This window comes from Eretmochelys imbricata, chromosome 1 (genome assembly GCF_965152235.1).
Source record: "Eretmochelys imbricata isolate rEreImb1 chromosome 1, rEreImb1.hap1, whole genome shotgun sequence".
Taxonomy (NCBI): Eukaryota; Metazoa; Chordata; order Testudines; family Cheloniidae; genus Eretmochelys; species Eretmochelys imbricata.
In genome coordinates, this window is record NC_135572.1 from 113,050,794 (window position 1) to 113,064,745 (window position 13,952).

The 13,952-nt window shown below is 42.5% G+C and overlaps 1 protein-coding gene across 3 annotated transcripts in view; it reads right to left on the minus strand.

Moving 5' to 3' along the window:
* Positions 1-4,135: 4,135 nt before the first annotated feature.
* The window catches only part of RASA3 (RAS p21 protein activator 3), a 263,439-nt gene continuing 253,622 nt past the window's right edge, over positions 4,136-13,952 (minus strand). For all 3 annotated transcript variants that reach the window (XM_077814025.1, XM_077814021.1, XM_077814034.1), the window contains 4 exons: positions 12,079-12,287; positions 8,884-8,987; positions 6,956-7,139; positions 4,136-6,305 (listed from right to left, as the gene is read on the minus strand). In XM_077814025.1, the coding sequence (XP_077670151.1) occupies positions 6,230-6,305; positions 6,956-7,139; positions 8,884-8,987; positions 12,079-12,287 (573 nt within the window). In that variant the 3' untranslated portion in view covers positions 4,136-6,229. The remainder of the gene's footprint in view (positions 6,306-6,955; positions 7,140-8,883; positions 8,988-12,078; positions 12,288-13,952) is intronic.

Sequence of the window (13,952 nt, forward strand, 5' to 3'; positions counted from 1 at the left end):
AAATTTTATTTTGGGTTTGATGAAGTTTCTCAACCCTCCTCCCCCGTTTTTTCATCGCTTAATTCTCAGGTGAGGGGGTTTGGTTTTGTTCATTTACACCTTTTTTTGTTTTGCAAAACAAAATATTTTGACTTTTTTTTTGTATTCACTGAATTCACAAATAGTTTCAGTCGACCCAAACCTGCATTTTTCAGCAAATAAACTATTTGAAAAATGTCACCCCGCTCTACTCAGGCGAGTGTAAAACAGTGGCAATGGTGACTGAATTTTAAGATGCTGAGCGTCGTCAGAAAGATGAGGAGACTGCCTCCATCCAGGGTCCAGATCTCTGGGATGCTGCATCGGTGCTGGAACTAGGAGTCCTGGGAGAGCAGCAGCACCCCTGGCTTGAAGTGGTTTCCCTCAGATCCAGGGTTTACAGTTTGGTTCAATGGCTCTCAGCACCCCCACTATACAAACTGTTCCAAACAGTTACCCACTATACAAACTGTTCCAGCCCCCCTGGAATGCTGTTGCCCATAACATTCACCAGATGTGTGTGTGTGTGGTACCCATCCTTCTAAATGAGACTCATAACTGCTTGAAGTTGTTGTGAGGTTATTTCTTTATAGTTCATATATTCGTTACATTTAGCCTAGGCTGTTGGTGGATCTTTACATTTTGTCTCATATTTATTTGGTTAACTGACCTATTTATGTTAACTCTGTTGGTAATTCTGTTAAGGGCAGACAACTTTGGGCATAATAATCAATACATAATGATAATATTTAACATTGCAAATCTTTGGAGCTCTGTACAAATATTTGATAAATCCTATAAGATGGGTAAGTATTATCCTCATTTAATGAATAGAGAGAGAAGCTGACAATTCAGTTCTTGCACTCACCAGCGTAAATCAGGAGTAACTCCATTGACTTCATTGGAGTTACTCCTAATTTACACTGGTGAGTGCATGAACTCATTAAAACTGGAGTGAAAGGAGAATATGCAATTTGCCCAGATACACATCAACTGTATGTCAGAGCTGAGAAGAGAATACATGAGTGCTTGGCTTTCTGTCCTGTGATTATGCTACTAGACTATGATGCATCTGTGCCATTGATAAAGAGTGTATAATTATTATTCATTCAGCCACTGGTAATTACAGCAAAGAAATGTAGGCATCAGGTAGAGATGCCTTGCAAGCAGCCCTCTCTTCCCCAAATAAGTCTCTAAGCGAAGAGCTCTGTTTTTCAGATGGACACAATTTCTTACCAACTTCTTGCAGGGTCTTCTCAATCAGGTTGGTGAGCTCAGACTTCAATGGGAGGCCACTGACACTTCTACTTCTGTAAAGATCAGATGTTTCTGTGAGGACTCTATGGACGCCAGGTGCTATTTTTGATAGTAGGACCCCCTGCATATATCTCTTGTGTGATGGGCTTACATCCTTTTCCATTTTGGGATTTTATGTGGAGGAGAGTCACAAGACCTTAAAAGTTACCAGGCAAGACCCATGGTTTCCTGACTCTCACTTGATGTATTTACTGAGTGAAAAATCTTGGTGTGTTTGTGGCATTTAGTACTCCTGATGTTGGATATCTTTGTGACATCATAAACACCACCAGTACGTCATAGCAGTGACATTTAAAGGCCCCAACATGGTTTATTTAATCACTGAAGCAGCTGTGCCCCACACATACTCCACAAATGCAGTGTACACATTTTCAAAAGAAGTGCCAGGATTTTAAACATCAGCTAAAACCCAGTTGGCAAACCTGGAAAGTCCCATAAGAAGGCCTGTTTCTCTGATGTGAAGTTTTACAGACAAATGTGCCAGATAAATCCATTTCAAACTCTCCTTTTTGGAATGTGCAGTGATGTGTCCCCTCCTGCAGGTTTGGCGTGGAAGAGATCCAGAAGGGGGCCTTTTAAATTCCTCTACCAAAACAGATTTTTCTAGTGCACTGAACATTGCCACTAGAAATGAGTAGCAATGTTCTTGACTCCAATAATCCAATGAGTTAACAGCCTGGATTGTGAATATTACTTTGTTTTCCACTTAAAATTATTTGCATCTTTGAGCTGGCATATTGGACCCAGGAGAGGAAAGAGGACAAGATCACTCACATCCATAGACTGTTTTAGAGTTTATTTTTAATCCCAGGCAATTAGGAATGAAAGGTACCCACAGACTTTTCCCATTCATGATGCATTTCTGTCTGAGAATCAGGTTAGTCAAGTGAGTATCTGTGGCCTACACTAAAATCACTACAAGGAGTAGCCAAAAGCTAATTGCTAGTGTTACCAAATTTCTGTGAAGGTTTTGGAAGCTTGGTTTTCATGTGCAACTCTCATCATAATTGGTGCTCTTGCATAGTTGTTTTGCTGGGAAAATGCAGGTTTGAAGGTTAATATTAGTTCAACACTTAAGTGGTATTGAGAATCTAGAATAACTTGAGTTCTTTGTTTCCAGGTGTGTCCAACAAGTATACAGTAAGATATGGAGGGCACTATTTGAGGTGAGGGGACCACAGGAGAAATGCATTTAAAGGACTAGAAAGAACCAAAGTCAAAATCACTGGCTGACATTGTCTCATTTGCATTTGGTTAGAACGCATCCATTGTTTGGCCTAACAGAGTGTTCTAGAATCAAGGAGTCTAGACACTGTCCAGTCTAAGAATTTGTGAGTTGGAAAGGGATGTGAGAAAATTCAAACTTGGAAACTGGAACAAAGGTTTAAATTGCATCCTAAGTTAGCTCTAGGAAAGCAAGAGCTGATCCTTAACTAAAATGTAGATTAGAGCTGGATCTCTGTGGGTCAGGATAAAGGCCTCCTGGAGAGTGTGTTCTACCTGTACACCTGGTGTCTTTCAAGATAAGGAGATTTTAGAATACCTTAAATATGGAGCTGTATCAGCAACTCTTCAATCTTGTTTCAAAACTGTTTTACAGCTACTGGCTCTCAGGACACTGGTAGCCCTTGATGGTTTTAATGTTTCAGGACTGGTTGTTTTCCTGGAGCATGAGGGCATTGTGGAGGGAAAGAGAAGGACTCAGAGGAGGGTAGGGGTTAGCTTTTGCTGGCAGAACGAGTTGCATCCTGCCCTTCTGCTCCATGACCAACCCTTCTACTCTGCATCTTTGTACTAGCAATGTCAGAATGGGCCAGAGGCAGTGCAGGGAGCGCACAGTGGCAGGGACAGCTAGGTGTAGGCATCCTGGCATGGAATAAAGCAACTGCAGCAGGCCAGGAAAGCCAACAGAGAACAGGAAACTATTGGGGGCAGGAAGGCCATCTCAGAACAGCATCAAGGGCTACCAGTGTCCGGAGAAGGAGTTTGAGTAGAAGAAAGGCATACCAAGCTGGGAGTTAACTCTGCACTTGTTCCTTAGTGTACAACCATAAACCAATTCTAAGGGTTATAGTTCTGGGTTAGAGTTCTGCATGCTTGCTGTAAATGTTTGGCTTGTTAATTAAAGAGGATCTGTGAAACAATAGCAATTCCACACTGAAATCAGCTTTGGTTATTGTGGTAAAAATCGCTAGCCAACTTCTCCCTTCACCACAATGGTCCTCTTTCCTGCTTCAGCAACACGGATTGTGGTCTACCTGTTAAACCACAACTCCACCACTCAGCTAGGGAGCAGTTGTTTAAAACTGCTCTTCTTCCAGAAACAGGGGTTGGGTCCCCATGACAGCCGCTCAGATCTGTTGCAGTGAGGAGTGGCTTCTTGATTATTAGCTGGACTATCGTATGCTTCCAGGCATTATGGCAGATTGTCTTCTACAAAAGTGATGTTTACCAGCTCCTAGTGTTCCTACAAAGGCCCACTAGTAGAACTGTGGTGAATGTAGCTCAGCACAGAAAATCGTGCCGTTTATGCTGAATTCATAGAAGCCCTTGAGCGGGTGAACTAACTGCCACTTGGAGAAACTGAACATTCGAAAAAACAATTACTTAACAGACTGAGTAGTTACATTTTTTTTTAACATTCACACAGTAATTGGCACAGAATACGTATTATTCACTAAATGCGCTGCTCAGCCCTGTACGCAGATGCTATACTAGCTGACGTGATAGGTTATAACCATTATCTCGTCTTTTCATTAAATTTGGACTATACTTAGATTAGAAGGACACACTTTTCAGAAATAAAACACTTTTTTTAATTGGCAAGTAGAACACACATTACAGATCATTAGTATTTTATAAACAGAATATTAAGTTATAAATACGGTTAAAATTGCAATTAAATGGCAGCTAACAGCTTGGAGTCCAAAATTCATGTTTTGCAACACTTTTCTATTTCCCCTCCCCCACTCTTCCTGGTGACAATGAATAACATGACGATCATTTATTGGGATTCTGGTCTACAGCATGTTCACACAGAACAAAGAAATCCCATTCCTAACAACACCACTAATAAACAGAGACTTTCAAACTAGGTCAGCCATGCTCCAAATGCAATGAGGAAACTGTTGAAGATTTATTTGGTAACACTTTAGGAAAAGATACAAATATCTTCACATTAAAAAGCTGAAAGTTTAATATTTTCTGATCCAATTCAACTGAAAAACAATACCCAGTTCTGCTGCACAGAAGCTTACGACCCATAACTTCCATGACATTGCATGGACGTCTGAGCAATCTCAGCCAGATGCTTATTGAATCAGACCCTTATGGAGGAGAGTTATGGCATACAACTAACCAGCACACACGCATACACACACTTTATATTTAGCAGATTTTTAATTCCCCTCCACATTTGTTGATATTAGTGAGATACATAGTTCATTCTACTTCCTCTACACTCACAACACATTAATACATGTAACAAACTAACGTACTGAAGCTTAAATTACTTTTAGCAAACTTTTATTTACATATTTTTTAAAAGATTTAAAAAACTTTCCTGGAAAAGTATAAATCTATATTCCAAAAAACCAAGTGGTGCCAGGATCGCATGGATCTCAGTTTTTAAGCAATATTCAGTAGCAAACCATCTCCAAAGACTATTTGGGACTTGGTATATTTCAGCTGTCAGGCACAGGGCTCTAAGCACTCTCCCAGCTGCAGTGGAAAAGCAGTGCCATTTTTCAAAATCAGAACAAGTTGTTTAACCTCCCCTTAAATTATCAAGTGTTGTTGTAGCCATGTTGGTCCCAGGATATTAGAGAGACAAGGTGGGTGAGGTAATGTCTTTTATTGGACCAACTTCTGTTGGTGAGAGAGCCGACCTTACACAAAGCATTTTTTCAGGTGTGGGAAATGTAAGCTTGAAAAGCTTCTCTCTCTCACCAACAGAATTTGGTCCAATAAAATATATCACCTTCCCCACCTTGTCTCTCTAATCTCCTTAAAATGGCACTTCCAAAATAGCCATTCAAATCTTACGGTGACTAGACTGTACAGCAAACTAATGTCAAAGGCTAGACATTTCCTTTCACCTACTCTAATTCATGTTAGTTAATTTCATTACAGAACCAAGATTTCATATTGAAAACAGAAGTCCACTGAAGGTTTTGTAGAAACAACTTTGTATCTCAAAAATATCAAGAGTACCACTCAGATCTGGAGTTCAATTAAAACCTATGTATCTTTTAACAGAAATTATGCTACTATAAAAACAAAAGGCCTGCTCATCGACCAGCTCTCAATAATACGGGCTACAACGTGGGAGACGACGCTGAAAAAAGAAGGGCTTTTTTACCACTTCCTTTTTTAATGTCGGCATTAACAGCAAAGTGTCGCTAAGCTTTTCCTAAGATAGCATGCGGATGTGTGACATAACATACAGTAACCAGGAACAACCTCCCCCCCCGCAAAAAAAAAACAGTACAAACAATTCTAGAAAATGCTGCCTTTCAACGGCTCGCTCGGTTTCAGCAATGTAAGGAATTGCCAGAGTGTCAAGATGAAGTCCACACACCTTGATCATTGAACTGATCACTAGATTCCAAGAAACCAAAGCAAATATAAAACATAAACACACACACACACACAACAGCAGCTGCCTAGAAGGCAGAGTTCAATCATCTGTTGATAACCAGATGAATAAAGTGCATAGCAACTATCGTAACAGTTCTCGGAGAAAGAACAACACACTTAGCAAGTCCCAAAGTCTGTAAGCTTGACACTTGTTATCTACATTTTGCTACATGTGGCTTCCCTTTTATTTTAGATTTTAAGCTTGTCGCTTCATTGAGTTGACCTGTCAGCACCATCCTGTGATCTCCTTCACACTTTAAATGGAATGCGCTGAGATTTCAGATTGCTGCCTGATGTAACTCTGGAAACTCTTGTCCCCAATAGGATGTTCCCTAAAGAAGGAGGGAAAAAGATGGGAGAACTGTTATATTTATACTGTATTGCTTGTTGGAATAAAATGTTCTGACACTAGTTATACTGCAACAAAAAAACATAAAAGCAAATATTTACTAGAAGTGAGGTCAGTTAATTTCAGTTATATTCATGTTATAGCTGTGTATTTGAGTTGAACTGGGGGAATTCCTGGGTCTGTTTCAGTGTTTGATGTCAAGTATACCCAGAGCTTTGAATGGGCACTTTTTTTTTTGACACTCAGTATAAATCTAAATAAATGGATGTAGCAGACTGACCTAATATTTTCAACTAGCTCTGTACAATATTCAGGGCTAAATAGATGCATCTTCTGATATTTAGCTGACATTTTATGGGATGTATTCCTTTTTTTTTTCATAATAATCTTGCTACAGTTTCCACTTTTCATACATTTTTGTCTTCTAATACTTTTTACCACTGTCTCTATCTTGTCAAAAGAAAGCATTTTACAAATTATTTATAAACCGTTCAAAGTACAATCAAACTAAGCCTACGTTAACATCTTACACCAGTGGCATTTGTAGGGTTTTTCCTACTCTATTGTTTTGAAAACCAGACCGTAACCCGATCAAATTCTGTTTTGCAGAGCTATTGAACAAACGATACTTACTGGCTTCCATATTTTGTCTTCTTGAATTTATCCCTCTTATACTGAGCATGTTCCTGTTCTAAAGTTCCAACACCTTCTATGATCTGCTTTAGTGTTTTATAAGTCTCCTTTGGGTCATCAATGATAAATGTTGAGTACTCTTCTTGTTCTGGCCCATCATATACAGATTTGCTGCCACAGGCCTCTGTGAAAGCAAATTTAAAAAAAGTAGGAGAGGCACACTGTCAAAAATAGTTTAATTGGGGTCACACACACCACCCAGCGTCACTTTGCTGATAATCAGAAACTAAAGCTGGTCTTGCATTAGAAGTAAGTACTATTGATTAAGAAGCAAGATGCATTCATCTAGGTTCCCAAGAGGCAATTAGAAGTCTAAGTGTGAATGTTCAAGAGAAGCTTAACTATAACAATTACAAATCGTATTGCCATCAATGACATTCTACAGAAGTGCTGCAGAAAGGATCAAGCTGAAGTAAATCAGAGCCTCAATAACATCTGCCCAAAATGAGAACATTATAAAAATGTGAGACGTTACAACACTCACTACACTTTCTGTGCTACAAGTAGTTGTTTTGGCCAAGTGACTACGACACTTGAAAATATCTGTTTCTTGCTTATATTAACGTATCAAATGCCCCATAGCATGGTCTACTTTCGTGTTACAATGGGGCATACCAGAGGTGGGGGAGAGGGAATATTTTAATCTCTTTCTGTATTTCACTGGTTTTCTAGGTTTTCTTCTGTTTCCATCTCAGTTTCCCAGTTACCGCTCCTTGCTGAGCTGCCTAGGCCAGAAGCAGGGTCTCCTCTCAAATGCTGAAACAAGATGCTGCTTCTGGAAGTGATGATTCAAAAATGGAGGAGATATAGGCAGAGATCGGCAGCTCAGAAGTGGTAGGAAATCTTAAGGTTATAAGTGCATGGTGGCCAGAAATGGATTAAAGTATTTTGCAAGCTGCATGTCTGACTCTCCTGGCTTATATCATGCTATAAAATAAAGTACTATTTAAAGTTGAGCACTGCAGTTAAAGCTTCTCTGCTACTCCATCTACTGAATTATGATCGAAAGTTTGGCATATTGTAATGCAGAATATTTTTCTGGCTTGCCCAGCAGCACTAGCTCTTTAGGCTTTTCCTTTCATTACTTTTATCCCTCACTGTATATCCCCTCCTAGACACTTGAAAAGCAAAACTGGGCTGGAAAATACTCATTACTTATATATACATGGAGTCAGATATATCCAAAAAAGCCAGTGTGGGAAACTGTTTGGATTCAGCATGCTCCGGGGAATCGAGTCAGAGAAATATGCAATGGCTTCTGGTAACACAAAATCATATTCCACTGAAAACTCAACTTGGCTGCTTCTTCCTTACAAGATCAATAAAATTCTAGTTAGTGGACACTCTAATTTGCCAATTCAGAGCATGCAAACTATGCTCTATGCCTAAACTATATTAGGGTTCTGGGGCTAAGACTATATTTCAAACAATTGTTTCACATGCAAAGAATTTTTTGTGTATCTTCCACTGTGTACCAAAAATAAGTCACAAAACCTTTCATGGCAGCAGTAAAAAGTTAAACGATGATCGCAGTGTTGTGCAAATGTGTATCTGCACAGTTGGTCTCGAGCAAGGGTTCTCAAAACTGGGGATTGGGACCCCTCAGGGGGTCGTGAGGTTATTACAAGGAAGGTCGTGAGCTGTCAGCCTCCACCCTAAACCCTGCTTTGCATCCAGCATTTATAATGGTTTTAAATATAAAAAAAGTGTTTTTAATTTATAAGGGGGGTTGCACTCAGAGGCTTGCTGTGTGAAAGGGGTCGCCAGGACAAATGTGTGAGAACCACTGTGCTAGAGGTATCGGGAGCATAAAATTAAGTTATTGTCTCATTTCTAGAAGTGGTGAAACGACACTTCTTCATACACACCTTGCATTTTCTCCAATTTAGGCATATACAAGTTGAAAAGGGAGTAGATGCGTTCAGTTTCTCTATCTCCATCTATGTCTAGTTGTATATTTGCAGGGAGGCCTCTGTAAAATATAAAAAAGGGAAGTAGTGATAGTACCATGCTATATCAGACTGGTTTAAAAAATATCTCTTTTACAGCACGAGAGCAACACTGCAGACCTAATATCATGAATATGGGAGTGTGAATCGTTTTCATATTTATATGCAGGCATTAAAAGCAAGGTGTTGCTAGGCTTTTCTTAATCCTGCAGATGTGTGGCATACTACACAGTAACACTACAAACCTAACATACTGGGGGCAGAAGTTTGTATCGTTTTCTTCTTTAAAAGTGAGTATTCAAGAAAGGGTGCTAGACTGAATGTCCTGGATCCTCAAGCTATCTTTTCCACAGATCAGGTCAGGGTGATGACAGTTCAAACTACCCCCCACACTGACTATCCAACATGTCTAAACTTAAACTCAGAAAAGAAGATTCTTTACAAATACTTAGACACTTTGGGGATTAATGAATGTGGTCTAGACAGACAGATACAGTGAGAAGATAGCTAAGTCTCTGGCTATTCAATTCTTGACCTCGGAAGGTATGTCTACACTGCACACTAAGTTTGGGCTCCGGCTCACATTTGAATCCAAGCCCCCATTCCGTCCACACAGGGTACGTCTACACTGTAACAAAAGACCTGTGGCAAGGCTGGCCCAAGTCAGCTGATTCAGGCTTGCAGGGCTAAAAATGGCAGTTTAGACGTTCAGGCTGGAGCCCAGGCTCTGAAATGCTGCGAAGGGGATGGGGCTCAGAGTCTGGGCTCCAGCCCGAGTCCGAACGTTTATGCTGCAATTTTTAGCCCCGCAGCCTGAACCATGTGAGCCAAAGTCAATTGACCAAGGCTCTGAGACCTGGTGCTGATGGTTTTTATTGGAGTGTAGACGTACCCACAGAAACAGTCTGAGTCAGGTCACCAAGCACTCAGGACCCAGGCCCGAGGTCTCTGCTAGCTGCCTGGGTTCAAGCCCTGTCATTTTGCTGTGTGGAGACAGCTCAAGCCACAGACCCGAGTCAGAAAGTCTGCATAATGCAGCGTGGACGCAATAGCATGATTGAGACACCTGGGTCCAGCAGTTATAAGCCCAGGTTTACAATGCAGTTTGAACACTCAAGCAGGGGCTTCAAAATACTGAGTCCCCAGACCTAGGCCCCACAGATCTGGATTTACAATGCAGCGTACAAAGATCTGGATTTACAATGCAGGTTTACAATGCAGGTTACCAACAACCTGGCTATTGGTTTTTGTGAGGACAACAGCTGTTCTCCAGGGACTGGAGTGAGACCAACAACTCATTTCACACAGGGTGCTAAAGACCCTACAAATAATACGCCACTGTTTTTTGTTAGTCTAGATGTAGAAAGCTGTTGTCTACAGTTTAACATACAAGCAAGGAACAGAAAGCTGTCCTTGCGAGCTGTAGGCAGTTTTAGGAGCTTAAGATTTTGCTCTCACGTACTATGGTTTTGAATTTTATCCTGTACTAGACTTACTAATGTAGGGGTGGGCAAACTACGGCCCGCGGGCTGGATCTGGCTCCTCAGGACTTTGGATCTGGTGGGCGGGATTGCCCCCCGTGGTGCTGCAAGCCCTACGCCGCTCTCAGAAGTGGCTGGCACCATGTCCCTGTGGCCGTGGGGTGGGGGGCGGAGGGCTCCATGCGTTGCCCTTGGCTCCAGGCACCGCTCCCTGCAGCTTCCAATGGCTGGGAATGGGGAACTGTGGCAAGGGCAGCGCGCGGAGTCCTGTGCCCCTCCTCCCCCAAGGGGCCACGCAGAGACATGGTTCCGGCCACTTCCCAGAGTGGTGCAGTGTGGGGCCAGGGCAGCCAGGCAGAGAGCCTGCCCTGGCCCCGGTGCGCTCCGCTGCCACCCCGGAGCTGCTTTAGGTAAGCAGCGCCAGGCTGGAGCCCAAACCCTTCGCCAGGGTTCTGCCCTCCGTAGTAACCCTGCGGTTCTGGGTCTCCCCACCCTGGGGAACCCTCAACCCTCTATCCCCACCTCGCCTCAGTCTATGGCTACTGCCAGTCACCATCTAACCCCCGCTCACTGGGGCAGACTGCAGTGTACAAGCCATTTATCATTGGCAAGGCGGGGGATTTGAACTGGCTGTCTTTGCCTACCCTTGGGCTGCCCCTTTGCAACCCTAGTACCTGCTTGGCCTTTAACAAGGCTGCAGCCTGGGGCTTTTCCAGGCAGGCACTTCCTAGCTCCCTTGCCCTACTCCCCAGCACTGCTCCACTCAGGAACCTTGCTCAGTACCCAGGCAGCCAGGCCCTTCCCCCTCTATAGCTAGAGAGAGGCGCTCTCTTAGCTCCTGCCTAGCAGTCCCTTTATAGGGCCAGCTGTGGCCTGACTGGGGCATGGCCCCAGCTGAGGCTGTTTCCCCAATCAGCCTAGCAATTGGCTCCCCCGGAGCAGCCTTTTTCCTAGGCTGCTTTCAGGGTTAGAGTGGGTAAACACCCTGCTACAACCCGCCCCCCAACTCCCTGCCCTAAGCCCCCTGCCTGCACCTCGCACCCCTCCTGCAGCCCAACTCCCTGCCCTGAGCCCCCTGCTGCACCCTGCACCCCTCCTAACCCCCAACCCCCTGCCCTGAGCTCCCTCCTGCAGTCCACATCCCTCCTGCACCCCTGCCCTGAGCCCCTTCCTGCACTCCACACCCCTCCTCTACCCCAACCCCCTTCCCTGAGCCCCCTCATACACCCCGGATGCCTCCTTTGCCCCAATCCCTTGCCCTGAGCCCGTTCCTGCACACCGCACCCCCTCCCACACCCCAAACTCCAATCCCCTGCCCCAGTCCTGCATACAATTTCCCCACCCAGATGTAGCCCTCGGCCCAAAAAGTTTGCAAACCCCTGTACTAGTGTCTCATGTACTAAGAAGAGAGAGCAGTTTAACCAGGGTCTGAAGATGCCAGTTGCGCTCGGTATGAGAAGAAGATTGGGATGACAACACAACGGACCTAAGATGACAGTTTGTTGTCTAGAACCCAGAGGTGTCCAGGCAGCTTGCACCTCTTCACAAATATTACCTATTGGGAGGCCACACTGCACATACTTAACATGCCCCTGGCTGAATTTAAAACAAGCAGTGTCCTACCGACCCTTACCCAGTGCAGGGCGTACAGCCAGGAGTATTATCTGCGGTGGCCTTGCAGCACAGCCAGTGTCCATTAAGGTATGCGGAAGGGTGGTAGACTGTGAGGCGTTTCTTGTTGCACTGGCTAACTTTAGTAAGTATGTCAATCCAGTCCTTGGCCTCGACACAGTTATTTGCCTGGATGTACAGGACTCTCTCAGGCTGAATCACTTGGAACATCTGAAAACAAGGAAATAATCCACAGACTGAACCACCAATTTAATTAACACTGGAGTCAATTGAAAAGAATACGAAGTAAAGGAGGGAGTCTTAACAGCATAAACCTCTACATTAGAAGGTACAGTCTGATCAGTGGATTATTAAAGGAAACAGGACAATGTGTCAGACCAAAAGATGCATCTAAAAGCAGCAAGAAATCCTATTAAACACAAACGGATCTATAAACTGAAACATTAACTATTTCTTTAAAAATAAAACCTAACGCTTTGTGCAACATGTTAATCCTGCTCCTACAGAAGACAATTTATAAACAACGGAGATTAATATGCTTACTGAGGAACACACCCTTACAGGGATCACTCAGTGTCAGAGATACAATTTTAGTAATGCTGCAGCTTCTAGTTTTGGAAGCTGACAGAGAAAGCAAATGCTGGGCTGAAAGGAAACGCTATTTGTAGGGGGAAGGGGAAGAATCGAGTTTGCAATCAGCAGCCATGCCTATTTTGCTTTAACTGACACACAATTAACCTCTTAGCACTTATTTTGTTTTGATTTTCTTTCCCTTTTATAACCACTTGCACACACTAAATATAACCACTTATACCACTAATAAAGTAACAGAAGCGCAGGCTTCCTTGTGAATATACAGGGGTGTGTTAGTGGCTCAAATTATTAAAATGTTTGTGTCATGTTAATGCTTAGGCACTCCAAATCACGACTGGGATTCCATTTTGTAGATGCTGTCTGAACATTTATGAACACACAGTCCCTACCCCAAATAGCTTGCAATCAAAGAAATCACAACCACTATCAATCGTTTTCCATGCTCTTCCTTCCTCTTGAAAAGGTAACATTTCAAACATAATTCCTTTTCCAGATAAACTGATATCTGAAAATCTGTTGGGGATTACTGAGATTAAAGTTAATGAGATAACAGCAAATACTGGAAAAGCAAAATCGAGTACTTGAAGTTCATATAACTTTTCTAAATATTTAGCATTCGCTGGTTTTCTTTCCCCTTTCATGTTTAAATAAGTCCCCCCAAAATTAAAATCTGCATATTACTGTTTGTATATGGCTTTGGATATGGCTAAGTATTATTTCCCATAATTCCCCTGTGTCCTCAGGGTTATCAATTTTTTTGGTATAAACTCACCTTTCTGAATTACAAACACAGAGATCATTGTCCCAGATTGTATACTGACTGGATAAGGGATAGGAAACAGTATTTTAAAGGTATCAGAGTAGCAGCGGTGTTAGTCTGTATTCGCAAAAAGAAAAGGAGTACTTGTGGCACTTTAGAGCCTAACCAATTTATTTGAGCATAAGCTTTCGTGAACTACAGCTCACTTCATCGGATGCATGCAGTGGAAAATACAGTGAGGAGATTTATATACATAGAGAACATGAAACAACGGGTGTTACCATACACACTGTAATGAGAGGAAGCTCACTTCAATACATGGTATCAGTTCAGTCTCTGCTCCCTTTACTACACTTTAAGGTTTGTATTCTTGGAAACGGGGAATATCCCTTCTATTTCACAAGCGAACTTCTTGATTTAAATGGAATTTTCACCGAAAGAGAAAGGGAAAGGAAGGCTGCAGTTGGCATTTTTTCCTGTGTTCAGTATTTTTTTTTATTGATACCAGACACCAAATAAAA